The 18,310-nt window shown below is 43.2% G+C and overlaps 1 protein-coding gene across 2 annotated transcripts in view; it reads right to left on the reverse strand.

The window, feature by feature from the left end:
- Positions 1-2,330: 2,330 nt before the first annotated feature.
- Positions 2,331-18,310, reverse strand: part of LOC310888846 (guanine nucleotide-binding protein G(q) subunit alpha-like) — a 185,032-nt gene continuing 169,052 nt past the window's right edge. For both annotated transcript variants that reach the window (XM_083852459.1, XM_083852460.1), the window contains one exon: positions 2,331-5,237. In XM_083852459.1, coding sequence (XP_083708585.1) covers positions 5,047-5,237 — 191 coding nt within the window. In that variant the 3' untranslated portion in view covers positions 2,331-5,046. The remainder of the gene's footprint in view (positions 5,238-18,310) is intronic.

The following is an 18,310-nucleotide window of genomic DNA, read 5'->3' on the forward strand; positions in this document are numbered from 1 at the left end:
TTAACTGCCTCGCTAACTGCCGCGTCACTCCCACCGCGTCACTCCCTGTTTGCCGGCCCTGTTAACTGCCTCGCTAACTGCCGCGTCACTCCCACCGCGTCACTCCCTGTTTGCCGGCCCTGTTAACTGCCTCGCTAACTGCCGCGTCACTCCCACCGCGTCACTCCCTGTTTGCCGGCCCTGTTAACTGCCTCGCTAACTGCCGCGTCACTCCCACCGCGTCACTCCCTGTTTGCCGGCCCTGTTAACTGCCTCGCTAACTGCCGCGTCACTCCCACCGCGTCACTCCCTGTTTGCCGGCCCTGTTAACTGCCTCGCTAACTGCCGCGTCACTCCCACCGCGTCAGTCCCTGTTTGCCGGCCCTGTTAACTGCCTCGCTAACTGCCGCGTCACTCCCTGTTTGCCGGCCCTGTTAACTGCCGCGCTCCTGGTCGCTCGCGCTCCCTAAGGGATGCCTTTGAACGGCCGGGGGGAGGAGCTGTCGCTGACGCTGCTGGCCCCGCCTACGCCTCGTCAGCCTCCCTCACGAGGGCTGCCGGTGCCTGGCGGCTCCCTCACGTAGGCTCGATGCCCGAAAAATAGCCCTGCCTGTCCCGATCCCGCGCTCCGCTGCAGCACGCGTCTGCCCCGGAGCCGGTCGCCTCGGCAAGTGGCTCTGAAAAGGCGGTGGTGCCCGATTTAAAAGGCCCGCCGCTGACGCTGTCGCTGACGCTGTCGCTGACGCTGCTGGCCCCGCCTACGCCTCGTCAGCCTCCCTCACGGGAGGCTGGAAAATCAGGAATCAGGAAAATCGGGAAATAATTCCTCTGTTCCTTTCTTTCCTGCAGCATGGCTACTGTGAAAAAGATTGAGTGAAAGTTACAGTAATAAACATTTAACTAGTTAGATAATGACCCTCAATAGATTACTGATTACATGGAAATGTTTGCTTTGATTGATACAACTCAAAATATTACGGGTAAATAAAAGCCAAAAAAAAGAGGAGATATCGGTGCTTCTTCTTATTAAACCAAAACATATGGTTTTGCAAGATCTCTACTAAACTAACAAATTGGACAGGGACAGATGACCTTAGGTGTTTATCTCAAAAGGACTGTATTTACAAAAGCGTGAATGTCTAAAATAGTCATTAATAATTAACAACATGCCATTTTAATTTTCTAAGAGATTTTCTCCAAAACATATTTACTTTATTGGTTTCTTAACTAGAGGTAGGTCATTTGTAGGTCTTGTTAATATACTGTGCGCACTTCATTAGTTTATTAATAGACTAATATGCAGTAACCATGAACAGCACTCCAGGAACAGCAGCACATAAAATAATTTGGATAAATTTTATTTTTTCATGTTGGTTTCATGTTTTCTCTTGTTATTTCATTGTTTTGTGAAGAATGCATAACTAGGGAAGGGACAGTAGTCTGAGAAATCTGAAAATCTTTTGCATTTTATAACCAAAGGCTGGGAGTCTAGCAATGTCTTCATATGCAGCCCGTTTCCTCCCATTTAAAGTTTTTGCAAATCATGCAGTCAGTTCTGACTGATAGCCAGCATAAAGTCTCTTCTCAACTTTCAAACTTAAAAAAAATGTTTCACAATCATGTGGCAGTATAATTAAAAATGACATTTCATATACTTTGACAATCAAAAGAGTCTAAATGATAAGAAGTAAACTGCCCTTATAGCTGCATCATCCTATATATGTCATTACAGTGCCAGTTACTTAGTGAAAAAGCAAATTTAAGGTTTTGTAAAACGCATATTACAGCTTTCTTGTGCTAGCGAACACCTAAAATACTCAGGTTCCCAAGATGTTTTCCTTCCCTCCTACCCCATTTAAGACATTCAATGAAATCACATATCACATAAAGTAAAAGGGTTTGTGTCTTGTGTTTGCCTTCAGTTTCATGTTAGAGGCACAAACTTCTGGGCTCAAGCGCTATAACCCATACTGGAAACCACCAATTAAAACAACAACGGAATATATTGCAAGTGGGAACAGCTATGTCATTTAAAAAGGAAACGTTTTTGCAAAAACTGTCACACTGCAGTGCTGTTAGGTGATTCATATAAAACTTGCATTAGCATGCTGAATATATATTTTTTTCAGAATATGCTCAAATGATCTAATCATTGCCACAGGTTTGCTCACTTAAAATATACCAGAAGTAGCCCAGTGGCACAACCTCTTGAATGTTGCAATTACAATATAAGTATAATGCATGAGAAAACTTTTGTTTATTTTTTATACAAAACAAAAAACCCCATTCCCCTTCCCCAATACCCCACAACAAAACAAACAAAAAAACACCAAACCTTCATAAGACACCACTTGCTTTTTTTTTTTTTTTCGCTTTTTTTTTTTCCTACAGTTCTATTTATATCACTAAATCCAGAAATCCAGGGTGGCCAATATATTCCCAGGTTAAAAGAAGGGATATTATCATGCACTCCATAGTTAACAGTAGACACAGAAGCTTTATGTTTTTAAGCAAGATCAGGACCAGTTTTATAATGCCATATATAACAACATTAACTACTCTGATCACCTATTTAGAATGTCAGTGTCACTTTTTATAACATACAACTACCTGCTTTAGCTTTATTAAATAAAATTTTTAACTCCTTAAAATTGTTAACGCTAATGAGTTTTTTGTTGCTAGATCCAAGGTTTCTGTAATTTCTGAAATAATGTTTAATTGATCTGATGTTCTGTATTTTTTCATGATTATTTTTAGGGAAATAGCATATGCCCATTAGTACTTATGTTCACTGATTTGAAATGTCTCTAAATTAACTTTTCTAATAAAGGCCACTAGAAAGGTAAAATTAATCAAAGCTGAATCTGCCAAATACAAATTCATATTTGAGAGCTTATTTTCCAATCCTAGATATAATGGCATATGTTCTTCTAACAAAACTGGTTTCTACATTTGTATAAAGCCCTCACAAGATTTAAGCATTGTTTTGAATGTGAATGTCCTTTGCATGTATACAATTTATTTCTACTCGGGAATGTACAAATAATTTTATACAGTACGATGCTAGTACTGCTCTGTACTTTATATATATATATATATATTTAAATAAAAACAAGTCCCCAGTCAGAAATAAACTGACAAAATTTACATTCTTTTCTCTTAAAAAGTAAATAAAATAGCATTATTTAAAATGTGAATTAGCTATGACATACAGTACAACTACATAGATACATATCAACACAGCACATTCAATTTGCCAAAAATTAATAATTACAAAGATAATATGGATGCTGCCATATATATATATGTATGTATGTACAACCAGATTTTAATTATAAGATGTTTTATAAGGGAGAAAAAAGTATCAGCTGTTCTTATTATTGTTGTTATGGAGCTGGGAGGGTTAAGGATGAAAAACAATTCATTAGTCTTTATTGTTAACTTCGTTACTCAACTAATAAGCCATTCTTTTTTCCACTTCCCCTACGCTGCTGAGAGGCAGCAATTTCTGTGTTAAGTGGCTTGCAGTTACTTGGCATTGCAGACAATCCAATTACATATCTGAGTTCTCTGTAGCTTGCCAGCAATAATGCACCTGGTCAAAAAACACCTTCTTTCAACTTAAGCTGTAGAATAAAGACTCATCAATGAGTGCTGCATTTTTGTTGTTAAAAAATGGCACGTTTAAATTTCTAGAGCGATTTTCTCAATGTTTCATTTATATTCATAGCTCTTTCTAAAGAATATCAAGGCTTTTATATTAAGCCTATCAAATGTCTGTGATTCAGTGAACAAGCAACCAGTGAACAAGCATTTCATGTTGTAAAACTAAAGATGCCTTGATATTATTACGGAACACGTTGTATGCAATCTCATGTCATCTCTGACATAAGGAGTTAAACTGTCTTTTATACACATGTATCTATTATCATATTCATTCACACTGTTGTTTTTGGCAATAGAAAATGGAACACTTTCTAAAATGGGATTGTAGGAACTGAAACTATGTTTGTTTATCACTTGGCAGTTGACTCAATCAGGTCAGTTCCCAATCCATCACTTTGGTATTTCATTCAGTATCTTATATTTCAAAATATCGGTTTTATAAAAAGACAGATTTGGCAAGATTAATTTTATATATATAAAAAAAAATTCTAATGTGGAAAAACACATTTAGAAAAGCTCTAACTTAAGAAAAAAACCCACACAACTGAAAAAAAAAACACAACCCACACTGTTTCAGTCTGTAGCTACTGGGAAAAATGTAGTGTTCATGACATTTCTGTTTGACATTTGTGAATAAAGAAAAGAGAAAAAAACGGCACATGTCAATTAAAAAGAGATTCTGTGATATTCCATGTACATCCTAGGTTTGTGTTAGGTATTTCATTACTGTCTTCTGTGAATCTTTCTAAACTGTGAAAGCATGGTTAAATTTTACATCCATACACATCTGTATTTCTATTTTGCAATCCCAATATTCCAGCCTCAGAAGACAGAATGAAAACACCCATGTCAAGAATTTAAAAATCATACTATCAATACTTTTGATCCTTCAGAAAAAGTACATTTTGTAAAATTAGAATGACTGATATTTTAAATATTGATGATAGCATTTTTCCTGACCAAATCACTCAATAGAAAATATTTTACCAAGAAATGCAACTGGGAAAAAGGCCATTATACCTTTAAAAACATAAAGCGGGAAGGGAAGGAAGGAGAGAGAAATGGTCAGGGAAAGAGGAAACCGGATTGACTTTGCTTCAGTATCAAAAAAAAAAAAACATCCTTTGTGAGAGTATGACTGAGAATTTAAAACACATTGAGTCATGAGGCTTTGCCTAAAAGATAAGGAAATGTGCTGTGAATGTAGTTCAGCATCTTTTGTTTTTTCTCCATATAGTTTAAATAAAAACATAATATTAACTACAAACTCTGTGGATGTTCAGAGTGAATATAATTTCAGCAATAAATTAGTATTATGCAAATTGTTTTCACAGATAATACAGTCCCTCTTCTGTATCTTCAGTCACGTAAAGGTGATTTTGCAGGGCCTCCTTGGCACAATTAAACCAGGTTGTACTCCTTCAGGTTTAACTGTAGGATTGTATCCTTGACAGCAGCAAAGACGAAGCGTATATTCTCTGTGTCTGTAGCACATGTGAAGTGGGAGTAGATAATTTTGTCACTGTCTGGATTCAGGTCTACAAACATCTTCAAGATGAACTCTCGTGCTGCTTGTGCATCCCGTTGTGGTCCTAATAATTAAGAAGAGAAAGTCAGTTTTCTTATAGTCAATTCAAAATTTGAGCTTCTTTAAGAGGGAACCTTAGGAGCAGAAAACAGAAGAAAGATTCAGTCTGTGATCCTCACATAAGAGAAGGGAACATTTTTACTAATAAATACTATTATATAGTATTTTTTTTCCAGTAGGAACCATTAAAAAATAAAAATGGAATGAAATTCCAGAAGTTGATCATGCAAGAGCTGGTTTTTTTTCCTGCTTACTATCCTTTCTTCCATAAAATAATGTCTAAAATGGAGAGATGAATTGGATGATCTGTAACCACACAAAATGAACAACAGAAATATTAGTTACATTATACTAATAAATCATTATAAAATTAATAGAATTGTTCAATTTTCATTCTATACCTACTGTATTTAAACTGTATTTTTAAAAAGCATAAACAAGTTATATCCTAAATTGGTCTGACACTCCAATAGAATTTCATTTAATTAGTGATAAAAAACATATGCCCTCTAGTTGAAGCTGGTCAACTGCAAAATGTTACTGTTCTAACAAATCAGTTATCTAAATTGCATAAGATAATGATCCTGTTAAATCTATATTGAGGTTGTAATTCTCAGAAGAACACAAAGTCTATGTAACCAAACTACATGTTCTACTTTACACAAGAGTCAATCTAGAAAAGTGAAGATTAACCTGCTGGACGTCATCTAGGGCATCTGTCACATGAAATAAACTCAAAAAGACAAGAATATTTTCAATTCTCTTGAATTCTCTTCTAAATAGTTCTCTTCTGTATAGTACTACTTGCAGATGACACCAAGCTGAGTGGTGCAGTTGACATGCTGGAGGGAAGGGATGCCACCCAGAGGGACCTTGACAGGCTTGAGAGGTGGGCCTGTGTGAACCTCGTGAATGTTAACGAGGCTAAGTGCAAGGTCCTGCACCTGGGTCGGGGCAATCCTTAGGCTGGGCAATGAGTGGATTGAGAGCAGCCCTGAGGAGAAGGACTTGGGGGTTACTGGTGGACGAAAAACTGAATATGAGTTAACAATGTGTGCTTACAGACTAGAAAGCCAATCGTATCCTGGTCTGCATCAAAAGAAGTGTGAGGTGATTCTCCCCCTCTACTCTGCTCTCATAAGACTCTACCTGGAGTGCTGCGTCCAGCTCTGGGGCCCCCAGCATAACAAAGGCATGCACCTGTTAGAGCGGGTCAAGGAAAGCCACGAAGATGATCAGAGGGCTAGGGCACCTCCCCTATGAAGATAGGCTGAGGAAGAGAAGCCTGGAGAAGAGAAGGCTCCAGGGAAACCTTATAGCGGCCTTGCAATACTTCAAGGGGGCCTACATGAAAGATGGGGAGAGACTATCAGGGAGTGTGCCGATAGGACAAGGGGTCATGGTTTTAAACTAAATAGGGTATGTTTAGATTAGTTATTAGGAAGAAATTCTTCATGGTGAGGGTGGTGAGGCACTGGAAGTTACCCAGAGAAGTTGTGGATGCCCCATTCCTGGAAGTGTTTAAGGCCAGGCTTGATGGGGCTTTGAGCAACCTGGTCTTGTGGAAGGTATCCCTGCCCATGGCAGGGGGGTTGGAACTAGATGATCTTTAAGGTCCCTTCCAACTCAAACCATTCTATGACTGGGCTGGTAGGAAGACTGGACACTCTTCAAGAAGGTAATCTTAAAGGCACAGGAGCAGGCCATTGCAATGTGCCGAAAGATGAGCTGGCAGGGGAGAAGACTGGCCTGGGTGAAGAGATACCTTTGTCTAGAACTCAGGAAAGAACTCAGGAGAATTTATGACCTTTGGAAGAAGGGGCAGGCCACTCAGGAGGACTACAAAAGTGTTGTGGGGCTATGCAGGGAGAAAATTAGAAAGCCCAAAGCCCAACTGGAAATTAATGTCTGCTGCCGTCAAAGACAATAAAAAATACTTCTATAAATACATTACCAACAAAAGGAGGACTAAAGGGAATCTCCATCCTTTATTGGATGTGGGGGGAAACATAGAGACAAGGGATGAGGAAAAGGCTGAGGTACTTAATGCCTTCTTTGCCTCTGCCTTAGTAAGACCAATTATTCTTGGGGTACCCAGCCCACTGAGCTGGAAGACAGAGACAGGGAGAAGAATGAAGCCCTTATAATCCAGGGGGAAATGGTTAGTGACCTACTATACCACTTGGACATGCACAAATCTATGGGGTACATCCAAGGGTGCTGAAGGAGCTAGCCAAAGTGCTCAACAAGCCACTTTCAATAATTTATCAGCAGTCCTGGCTGTCCAGGGAGGTCCCAGTTGAATGGAGGTTGGTGAATGTGACGCCCATCTACAAGAAGGGCAGGAAGGAGGATCTGGGGAATTACAGGCCTGTCAGTCTGACCTCGGTGCCAGGGAAGGTCATGGAGCAGATCATCTTGAGTGCCATCTTCTGGCACACGCAGGATAACCAGGTGATCAGACTCAATCAGCATGGTTTTATGAAATGCAAATCCTGCTTGACTAACCGATGCCCAGCCTATCCCCGAGCAGCCGGTTCCCCCACCCCTGCCACCCCCTCATTTCAATTGTTCAGCATGACGTCAGATGGTATGGAATACCAATTTGGCCAGTTTGGGTCAGCTGTCCTGGGTCTGTCCCCTCCCAGCTCCTGCTGCACCCCTAGCCTGCTCGCTGGCAGGACAGAGCGAAAGCTGAAAAGTCCTTGGCTTAGTGCAAGCACTGCTCTGCAACAATTAAAACATCAGTGTGTTATCAACATTATTCTCATCCTAAATCCCAAACAGGGCACCCTACCAGCTACTAGGAGGAAAATTACCTCTATCCTAGCTGAAACTAGGAAAATATCTACCCCTTATTCCAAACCATTTATGTCATGCTCGGGTCCCACACTTCCCAATACATTCCAGTTAATCACCACCTTCATACATGTATATAAAATGTCCATTAAGTTTAGTCTGTGACTGACTTCAGGCTCCATCTGTCCCAGCAGTCTTTCAGGGCAGAAGAGATGGTGTATGATGTTGGATCGTCACACGTTGAAGCCTGTTCTCGTTCCATCATACCGCTGTGCTTGTCCAATTCTATTAACATTCATTCATTGTTATCTGCCAGACAGTTACTGTGATACCATTAATGGGACATTAACATATAGCAATCACAATGGTGATGACATACCGTATTAGGTAATAATTAACATGATACAATTCAACTCAAGGGCTATTCTCACCCAATATTAAATCCCCTTGAGGTACACGCCGGACCTCCCCATTCTTTAGCATTACCCACCAAGTGCACCCAGGTCCTTGGCACCCTGGTAGCTTCTTATACAGTGCGGCTTCTTCAGCACAGGCTACCTCATCTTCCGGTGATATCCCAAAATATTTGCCTTCTGGCCAGTCCACAATCACTTCCAGGATTCCTGGGTGACTGGAGTTTCCTATTCGAGCCTGCTGAGTAATCAGTGCAACCCACTTGCTCCATGTAGCATCAGTTGCATAATGTGTAGAGGGGGTCCTTCCTTTGAACACCTAGCCCAGTACCGGCAGTCGGGGTGCCAGGAGGAGCTGCGCTTCAGTACCGACCACTTCCGAAAGCAGATCGAACTCCTTCATATGCTGCCAATATCTCCTTTTCGGTTGGAGTGTAGCGGGCCTCAGATCCTCTGTATCCCCGACTCCAAAACCCCAGGGGTCGACCTCGAGGTTCCCCAGGTTCTTTCTGCCAGAGGCTCCAGGTGGGACCATTCTCCCCGGCTGCGGTGTAGAGCACATTCTTTACATCTGGTCCTGTTCGGACTGGCCCAAGGGCTACTGCATGAACTATTTCCTGCTTAATTTGTTCAAAGGCTTGTCGTTGCTCGGGGACCCATTCAAAATGATTCTTATTATGGGTTACTTGGTAGAGCGGGTTTACAATCAGACTGTAATTTGGAATGTGCATTCTCCAAAACCCCACGACACCTAGGAAAGTTTGTGTTTCTTTTTTGCTAATTGGTGGAGACATAGCTGTTATTTTGTTGATCACATCCATTGGGATTTGACGACGTCCATCTTGCCATTTTATTCCTAAAAACTGGATCTCTCGTGCAGGTCCTTTGACTTTATTTTGTTTTATTGCAAATCCAGCATTCAGAAGGATTTGGACTATTTTCTTCCCTTTCTCAAAAACTTCTTCTGCAGTGTCACCCCACACAATGATGTCATCAGTGTACTGCAGGTGTTATATATTGTATATGTATATTCCCTGTTACCCGACGCTTAATTCCCCCCCTATTTCCTCATTGGCTGAGTACTACAGCTTCACAAAGTACTCGATACTTATTACTGTAACATATATGTACAATTTAATTTGACAAACCGTTAATTTCACCTTTTCCTTTTTTTTTCCTTCTTCTCTCATTACTAGAGGGCCCGTGATTTTTGTTTTTGATGATTTCGTACTGCTCATCCTGTTTTTCTTAGCTACCCTCCTTATTTTGGGACAGTGGGACCTTCCCCTTATCTGCTTAACGTACTCCACACTGCTATGCTGCACAATCATTTTTGAATACACAAGGTTAGTGGAATTCTCCACTGCAAAAACACCTTCTATTGCAAAAACACAACTTTGTTTCTCACAATTCCCCCCTCTTCTTTTCTTACTCTTACTGTTGTTTTTCACATACCCCACTCTTGAGTTTTTCCAACATTAAGGTGCAGTATTCTTCGAATGTCATGGGGGATGACAGATATACAATGCCATTATTATTGTAATACCAACAAATAGTTGTTTGAGCCAATTCCATTCAGGTAACCACGAAGTTAGTTTCTCCCAAATGTTTCTAAATCCCCAGGAAGTGTCATCTTGAGCCACTCTATGTAGGATCTTGTTGTGTTTTTTTTTTTCCCAAATATTTTTGAGATCAGTCAAATTTGTCCCATTTGATCTAGATATATACAGCAACTAGCACTAATTACAGTGCACACTCCTTCTTGTGAGGTTATTAATAAATTTAATACCGTTTGATTCTAGAGTACTATTTTTGCAAATTTATCTCCTTTTTCTTTCATCCCGGTGATCAGACTCAATCAGCATGGTTTTATCAAATGCAAATCTTGCTTGACTAACCTGATCTTCTATGATAAGATGACATGGTGTATGATGGAAAGGCATTGGATATTATTTACCTGGACTTTAACAAGTGTGGTGGATATGCTTTAATCCTGCACTTGACATGTCTTGCTCAGGCTTATGAGCCACAAGTAGGCCTCAATGTGATCGTTCCTTGAACTGGACAGCTCTTTAATAATGGAGTGCCAGGCAGACACCTGATGCCAGGAAATTCCTCATGGGAAAATGATGAATCATATCAGAGTCCAAGATCAACATGATAAGGAATCTGAACTTGACTATGAGTCAATCACTTTATCTAATATAGTGCAGAATCATTCCTTTGTTATCTATGATTCAAGGAAAAGCCATCATGGCATCATTCCTCTGTTATCTACAGAGTGTGGTGAAGCCTGACACTGCCTCATTCCCCTGTTATTTATACATTACAGGCACAGGACAAGAAGGCCTCCCCCTGACTGTATGTATCCAAAGCCCCTGTGACATGACTAATTGAGAAAGGCGCAATTATTTGCTAAGGGTGTGTGTGTGTGTGTGTTGCACAACTTGAATGATAGCCAAAGTGAAAAAAGAAATGGATCCTGGAAAATTGCTGACTAAAAGTCAATCATCTAGCAATCCTATAGTGATCCCAAGCAAGCTCTCCAGGGACCGCAGCAGGCCGTGACCCACCAATCTCCCACTCCCAATCTCCAATCAATTGATCTCCCACCAATCCGGGACGTCTCTCAGGGTACCCCTGAGGTAAGATGTCTCTCAGGACTGACTCCTCGAGGATAAAAGCTCGTCTGTGGACAAACGCTGATGAGGGAGAAGGGTGAGTGATTCACTAAAAGGGGGGAATCTTGAAAGCGTGAGACTGAGTTTAGAACCCCCCCCTGCAGTAAATCTTGGGCAAACCTTGCCATTCTTGAATCTTTAACTATGTTGCTGTTTCAACTGTAGCAAATTCTGTTGAAATCATTGTGTTAAATTGGCTGATGCTTAAATGCTGATTAAGTGCTGTTAAGAATCATACAATCTATTCTTGTGATTTACTATAAAAGTATAAAATAAATCCTAAATTACTACTACATTAAAGTTTTGTAAAATCTATTCTGTGACCTCAAGGCATCTGATGCTGTCTCCTACAGCCTTCTCTTGGAGAAACTGGATGCTCATGTCTTCAAAGGATGTACTGTCTGCTGGGTAAAAAACTGCCTGGATAGTCAGGCCCAAAAGGTCATTGTGAATGGAGTTAAATCTGGTTGGTGGCTGATCACCAGTGGTGTTCCCCAAGGCTCAGTATTGGGGCCAGTTACATTTAACATTTTTGTTAAAGATCTGGATGAGGGGATCAAGTGCATCCTCAGTAAGTTTGCAGATGACACGAAGTTGGGCAAGAGTGTTGATCTGCTTGAAGGTAGCAAGGCTCTGCAGAGGGATATGGAAAGGCTAGATCAATGGGCCAAGTCCAATTGCATGACATTCAACAAGGGTAAGTGCCGGGTCCTGCACTTGGGTCATAACAATCCCATGCAGTAGTATGACTTGGAGAAGAGTGGCTGAAAATTTGCGCAGCAGAAAATGACCTGGGGGTGTCGGTTGACAGCCAGCTGAACATGAGACAACAGCGTGCCCAGGTAGCCAAGAAGGCCATCAGAAATAGTGTGGCCAGCAGGACTAGGGAAGTGATTGTCCCTCTGTACTCGGCACTGGTGAGACCACACCTCAAGTACTGTGTTCACTTTTGGACCCCCCACTACAAGAAGGATATTGATTTGCTGGAACTTGCATTTAAAAAGGAGCAACAAATCTGCTGAAGGGTCTGGAGAACAAGTCTTATGAGGGAGCGTCTGAGGGAACTGGGGTTGTTTAGTCTTGAGAAGAGGGGACTGAGGGGAGACCTCATTGTTCTCTACAACTACCTGAAAGGAGGTTTCAGCAAGGTGGGTATTGGTCTCTTTTCTCAGGTGACAAGTGATAGGACGCATCAGGGGATGTTTAGATAGGATGTCAGGAAGAATTTTTTAATGGAAAGGGTGATTAGGCATTGGAATGGGCTACTCAGGGAAGTGGTGGAGTCACCATCCCTGAAGGTATTTAAGAGACGTGTGGATGTGGTGCTTGGGGACACGGTTTAGTGGTGGAGTTGGTAGTGTTAGGTGATGGTTAGGTTGATGGATCACTTGATGATCTTAAGGGTCTTTTCCAACCTAAATGATTCTATGATTCTCTTCTATGATCAAACAAAACTTAGAGTGACTCATAAATAAGTATTGGCTGATCCTCCAGGCTGTTTACTGTGAACACATCCTTTCCTCTCAAATAGGAAAAATACCTGTAACTTTTTCCTATTATCACTTTAGTTTTGAAAATGAGAAATTTAATCTTTTTTTTTTTGTAGCTTTCAAATCTGCTGTTCACTCTCTGGTGAGACAAAAGAGATTTTATTATATGAATTTGATTTTTCCCCTGTTACTAAAGACTCCACTCAGTTCATAGAATCACAGAATACCCTGAGTTGGAAGGGATCCAGAAGGATCATTGAGTCCAACTCCTAAAAAGTACCTTAAAATACCTTACTTTTTACCTCAGGAGCACTTTATAAAAGTACAATTTCCTTAGGAATGTTTCACATAATGTTTTCTGAGACAAGCACATTACATTTTACATAAGTAAAATAAAGAAAACAAGAAAGAAATGGTATAATGAAAGAGTGGCAGGAGTGATACTGGTCTCTCTGACAACCCCAGAGAATTTATGACACTTCTATTTAAATATACAGGCTTAAACAAACAAACAAACAAAAATCCTCAAAAAAGACTATGAGTAAAAATGAGAAGAAATGTGGTTTTATTTATTTTTAACTTTATACTTCACTTCAAGCATTCACCTCAACTTAGGAATAAGAACAGAATAAGGTTCATTGCTAATATGCTGTTACTCATCTAAAAGCAATAATTTCACATGAAAGGTACTGCCATCCTATCCACAGTTAATGGAGTTATAAAATGAAATCTGTCCTGGTTCCAGTTAGGACAGAGTTAAGTAGCTCATAGTAGCTGGTAGGGTGCTATGTTTTGGATTAGGATGAGAAGAGCGCTGATAACATGCTGATGTTTTAATTGTTGCAGAGCAGTGTTTACACCAGGCCAAGGACTTTTCGGCTTCTCGCTCTGTCCTGCCAGCGAGCAGGCTGGGGGTGCAGCAGGAGCTGGGAGGGGACAGACCCAGGACAGCTGACCCAAACTGGCCAAAGGGGTATTCCATACCATCTGACGTCATGCTAAACAATATATAGGGGTGGCTGGCCGGGGTGGGGGGGCCGGCTGCTCGGGAATAGGCTGGGCATCGGTCAGCGGGTGGTGAGCAATTGCATTGTGCATCACTTGTTTTCTTACACATTATTATTGTTAATACTATTATCATAATCACTATTATTATTATTATTGTTATTACTATATTCCTTATATTCCTTATATTATTATATTCCTGTCTTAATAAACTGTCTTAATCTCAACTCACCGGCTTCACTTTCCCGTTTCTCTCCCCCATCCCAGAGAGGGAGGGGGGAGGGTGAGCGAACGGCTGTGTGGTGTTTAGCTGCCAGCCGGGTTAAACCACAACAGTCCTTTTGGCGCCCAACGTGGGGCTCGAAGGGTTGAGATATCGACAAATTTGACCAGAGTGTGTTAAACTAAAATTGGTATAAGTATTGGACCTGCTTAATAGGTGCTAGTCACGATGTTGATTGCCTTAATCTCCAGTCTGCTGTGCCTGTTTTCCAAATTGAGTTTTATAGCACGTTACTTTCTGTATGTGCTCCCTGTTGCACTGTTTATCCTTTCCGGGCCCTGGTTTAAGATTGTTATGGTACTGTGCGGTGTAGCAATGGCTTATGAAATGATGAAATATCTGGTCACGACTTTAACCTGGTATTTGTACTCAGCACTGACGTCGACTCTATACTTTGGAACCCATATCTCGGAAACTATTAGCAATTACACCTATTGCCTGTTTTCGTTAGGGAGCCAATCTGTGAAGGGGACAGGGGAAGACATGTTTCCCTACCTGTTCACTCTCCCTTTCTCCTTCACCACCACCCTCTTATCCCCCGAGCTAGTTACGGTGGTTCTCCGAGATGTTGAATATCCTTGGGATACTCAGACCAGCCTGCTCTTGTTGTTATGTCTCCTGAATGCGCTTCAGATTTTGTGGAGGGTTAAACAACTACTTAGGAATCTCATCCGGAGATCTGTCTTGAGGCGGGATAGCTGCGAGTGGCAGGGAGTGTGGGAGGATATGGGCAGGTTTCTAGAGCAGTGGTCACCTCCAGTGTTTTGGACATTCACCCCTGAACAACTGCAAAATCCTAAAAAGCTGGCAGAATGCTTGAAAAAAAGGTGTCATGACTCTGGCAGTTCCAAAGTGACACAAATCACTGTAGCGTGCTGCGGTCTGGCTTGTGCCTATCGAGCTGCAATTGATGCTACTAGCAACCTAGCTCCAGCTCCTGCAGCCGCTCCAGCTCCAGCTCCTGCAGCCGCTCCTGCTCCTGCAGCCATTCCAGTTCCAGCTCCTGCAGCCGCTCCAGCTCCTGCAGCCGCTCCAGCTCCAGCTCCTGCAGCCACTCCAGCTCCTGCAGCCGTTCCAGCTCCAGCTCCTGCAGCCGTTCCAGTTCCAGCTCCTGCAGCCGCTCCAGCTCCTGCAGCCGCTCCAGCTCCAGCTCCTGCAGCCGCTCCAGCTCCTGCAGCCGTTCCAGCTCCAGCTCCTGCAGCCACTCCAGCTGCAGCTCCTGCAGCCGCTCCAGTTCCAGCTCCTGCAGCCGCTCCAGCTCCTGCAGCCGCTCCAGCTCCTGCAGCCGCTCCAGCTCCAGCTCCTACAGCCGTTCCAGTTCCAGCTCCTGCAGCCGCTCCAGCTCCTGCAGCCGCTCCAGCTCCAGCTCCTGCAGCCGCTCCAGCTCCTGCAGCCACTCCAGCTCCAGCTCCTGCAGCCGCTCCAGCTCCAGCTCCTGCAGCCGCTCCAGCTCCTGCAGCTGCTCCAGCTCCAGCTCCCGCAGCCACTCCAGCTCCTGCAGCAGCTCCAGCTCCTGCAGCTGCTCCCACTCCTGTGTCTGGGTCAGAGAAACGAGCTGTAGCAGTGCAAGTTGACCCCGCAGAGGGTATTCCAACCCCTGTGGCAGACCCTGTGTCTGGATTAGAGAAACGAGCTGTAGCAGTGCAAGTTGCCCCTGTAGACAAGGTGAAGAAATGGTATAGAGACTCAGGTCGTTTAGAACGCAGACGGTCTTCTGCTAAGTCTGGGCATAGTGAAGACGAGGCTGGGCCATCAAAGGTGCAGGAGACTGAAGATGAGGATGAGGATGTCGAAAAATCAACAGTAACTACCCGGACTCTACACCAGCCATCAAAGGTGCAGGAGACTGAAGATGAGGATGAGGGTGTCGAAAAATCAACAGTAACTACCCGGACTCTATACCAGCGTGAGCTACGAGATGTGCGAAAAGATTTTGGTCGCTGTATAGGCGAGCAGCTTGTCACCTGGCTGCTCCGGTGCTGGGACGCTGGAGCCAATTATGTGGAATTAGAGGGCAAGGAAGCCAGGCGGCTGGGATCCCTTGCTAGGGACGCATGCATTGACAAAGCAATTGGAGATGGAGCACGATCTCGCAGTCTCTGGAGGCGTCTCCTGTCAGCTGTGCAGGAAAGGTATCCCTTCAAGGAAGAACTTGTATGTCTACCAGGCAAATGGACCACCATGGAGAAGGGAATTCAGTACCTGAGGGAATTGGCCGTACGGGAAGTAATTTATAAGGACCTAGACGACGCACAAACATCCACAGATCCAGATGCAGTCCAGTGTACACCACCTATGTGGCGGAAGTTTGTACGGAGTGCACCATCATCATATGCCAGCTCATTGGCAATAATAGCCTGGAAAGCGGAGGAGAATCCCCCAGTGAATGAAGTGGCTAAATTACTCCGGCAGTACGAAGGAAATCTCTCCTCTTCCCTACAGACCTGTGTCTCGGCTGTGGAGAAACTTTCTAAAGAGGTCCACCAACTTAAAGAGAATTTATCTTCCCCTCCACCTGAACGAACCAGTGTCTACCAGCTAAAAGAGAATGCTTTGGAGAAACTTTCTGAAAAGATCCACCAACTTGAAGAAAGATTATCTTCCCCTCCACCTGAACGAACCTGTGTCCACCAGCTAAAAGAGAATGCTTTGGAGAAACTTTCTGAAAAGATCCACCAACTTGAAGAAAGATTATCTTCCCCTCTACCTGAACGAACCAGTGTCCACCAGCTAAAAGAGAATACTTTGGAGAAACTTTCTGAAAAGATCCAAAAACTTGAAGAGAGATTATTTTCCTCCCCACCTGTACAAACCAGTGTCTCAGCTATCAGGGGTAAACGTTCATCTATGCAAGGAAGACAATATGGTGGGCACACACACCGCGCCACCCTGTGGTTTTACCTACGTGACCATGGAGAGGACATGAGAAAATGGGATGGAAAATCTACTGCGACCCTAGAGGCACGGGTACGTGAATTGCAAAGGAAAACAAGTGGGAAAAAGGAATTCTCTGAAAAGTTTGCTGCTCCAACTTCCAGCAGGCAGTCCTTTAGACACAGAAATGAAGATTCTGACCAGGACTAGAGGGGCCCTGCCTCCAGCCAGGGGGAGGAAAGGGACAATCGAGTTTATTGGACTGTGTGGATTCGATGGCCTGGCACGTCAGACGCACAGAAGTATAAGGCTTTGGTAGACACCGGTGCACAATGTACTGTAATGCCATCAAGCTATAAAGGGCCAGAGCCCATCTGTATTTATGGTGTGACGGGGGGATCCCAGCAGTTAACTGTATTGGAGGCTGAAGTGAGTCTAACCGGTAATGAGTGGCAAAAGCACCGTATTGTGACTGGCCCAGATGCTCCGTGCATCCTTGGCATAGACTATCTTAGAAGAGGATATTTCAAGGACCCAAAAGGGTTCCGCTGGGCTTTTGGCATAGCTGCCTTGGAGACAGAGGACATTAAACAGTTGTCTACCTTGCCTGGTCTTTCAGAGGACCCTTCTGTTGTGGGGTTGCTGAGGGTTGAAGAACAGCAAGTGCCGATCGCTACCACAACTGTGCACCGGCGGCAATATCGCACCAACCGAGACTCCCTGAGTCCCATACATAAGCTAATTCGTCAACTGGAGAGCCAAGGAGTGATCAGCAAGACTCATTCACCTTTTAATAGTCCCATATGGCCAGTGCGAAAGTCTAATGGTGAGTGGAGACTAACAGTGGACTATCGTGGCCTGAACGAAGTCACGCCACCACTGAGTGCTGCAGTGCCGGACATGCTAGAACTCCAGTATGAACTGGAATCAAAGGCAGCCAAGTGGTATGCCACAATTGATATCGCTAATGCATTTTTCTCCATCCCTCTAGCAGCACAGTGCAGGCCACAGTTTGCTTTCACTTGGAGGGGAGTCCAATATACTTGGAATCGGCTGCCCCAGGGGTGGAAACACAGCCCTACCATTTGCCATGGACTGATCCAGTCTGCGCTGGAGCAGGGGGAAGCTCCTGAACACCTGCAGTACATCAATGACATCATTGTGTGGGGTGACACTGCAGAAGAAGTTTTCGAGAAAGGGAAGAAAATAGTCCAAATCCTTCTGAAGGCCGGTTTTGCCTTAAAACAGAATAAAGTTAAAGGACCTGCACGAGAGATCCAGTTTTTAGGAATAAAACAGCAAGATGGACGTCGTCAAATCCCAATGGATGTGATCAACAAAATAACAGCTATGTCTCCACCAACTAGCAAAAAAGAAACACAAACTTTCCTAGGTGTCGTGGGGTTTTGGAGAATGCATATTCCAAATTACAGTCTGATTGTAAACCCGCTCTACCAAGTAACCCGTAAGAAGAATGCTTTTGAATGGGGCCCTGAGCAACGACAAGCCTTTGAACAAATTAAGCAGGAAAT

The sequence above is a fragment of the Anser anser genome, assembly GCF_964211835.1.
Source record: "Anser anser genome assembly, contig: SUPER_W_unloc_2, whole genome shotgun sequence".
Taxonomy (NCBI): domain Eukaryota; kingdom Metazoa; phylum Chordata; class Aves; order Anseriformes; family Anatidae; genus Anser; species Anser anser.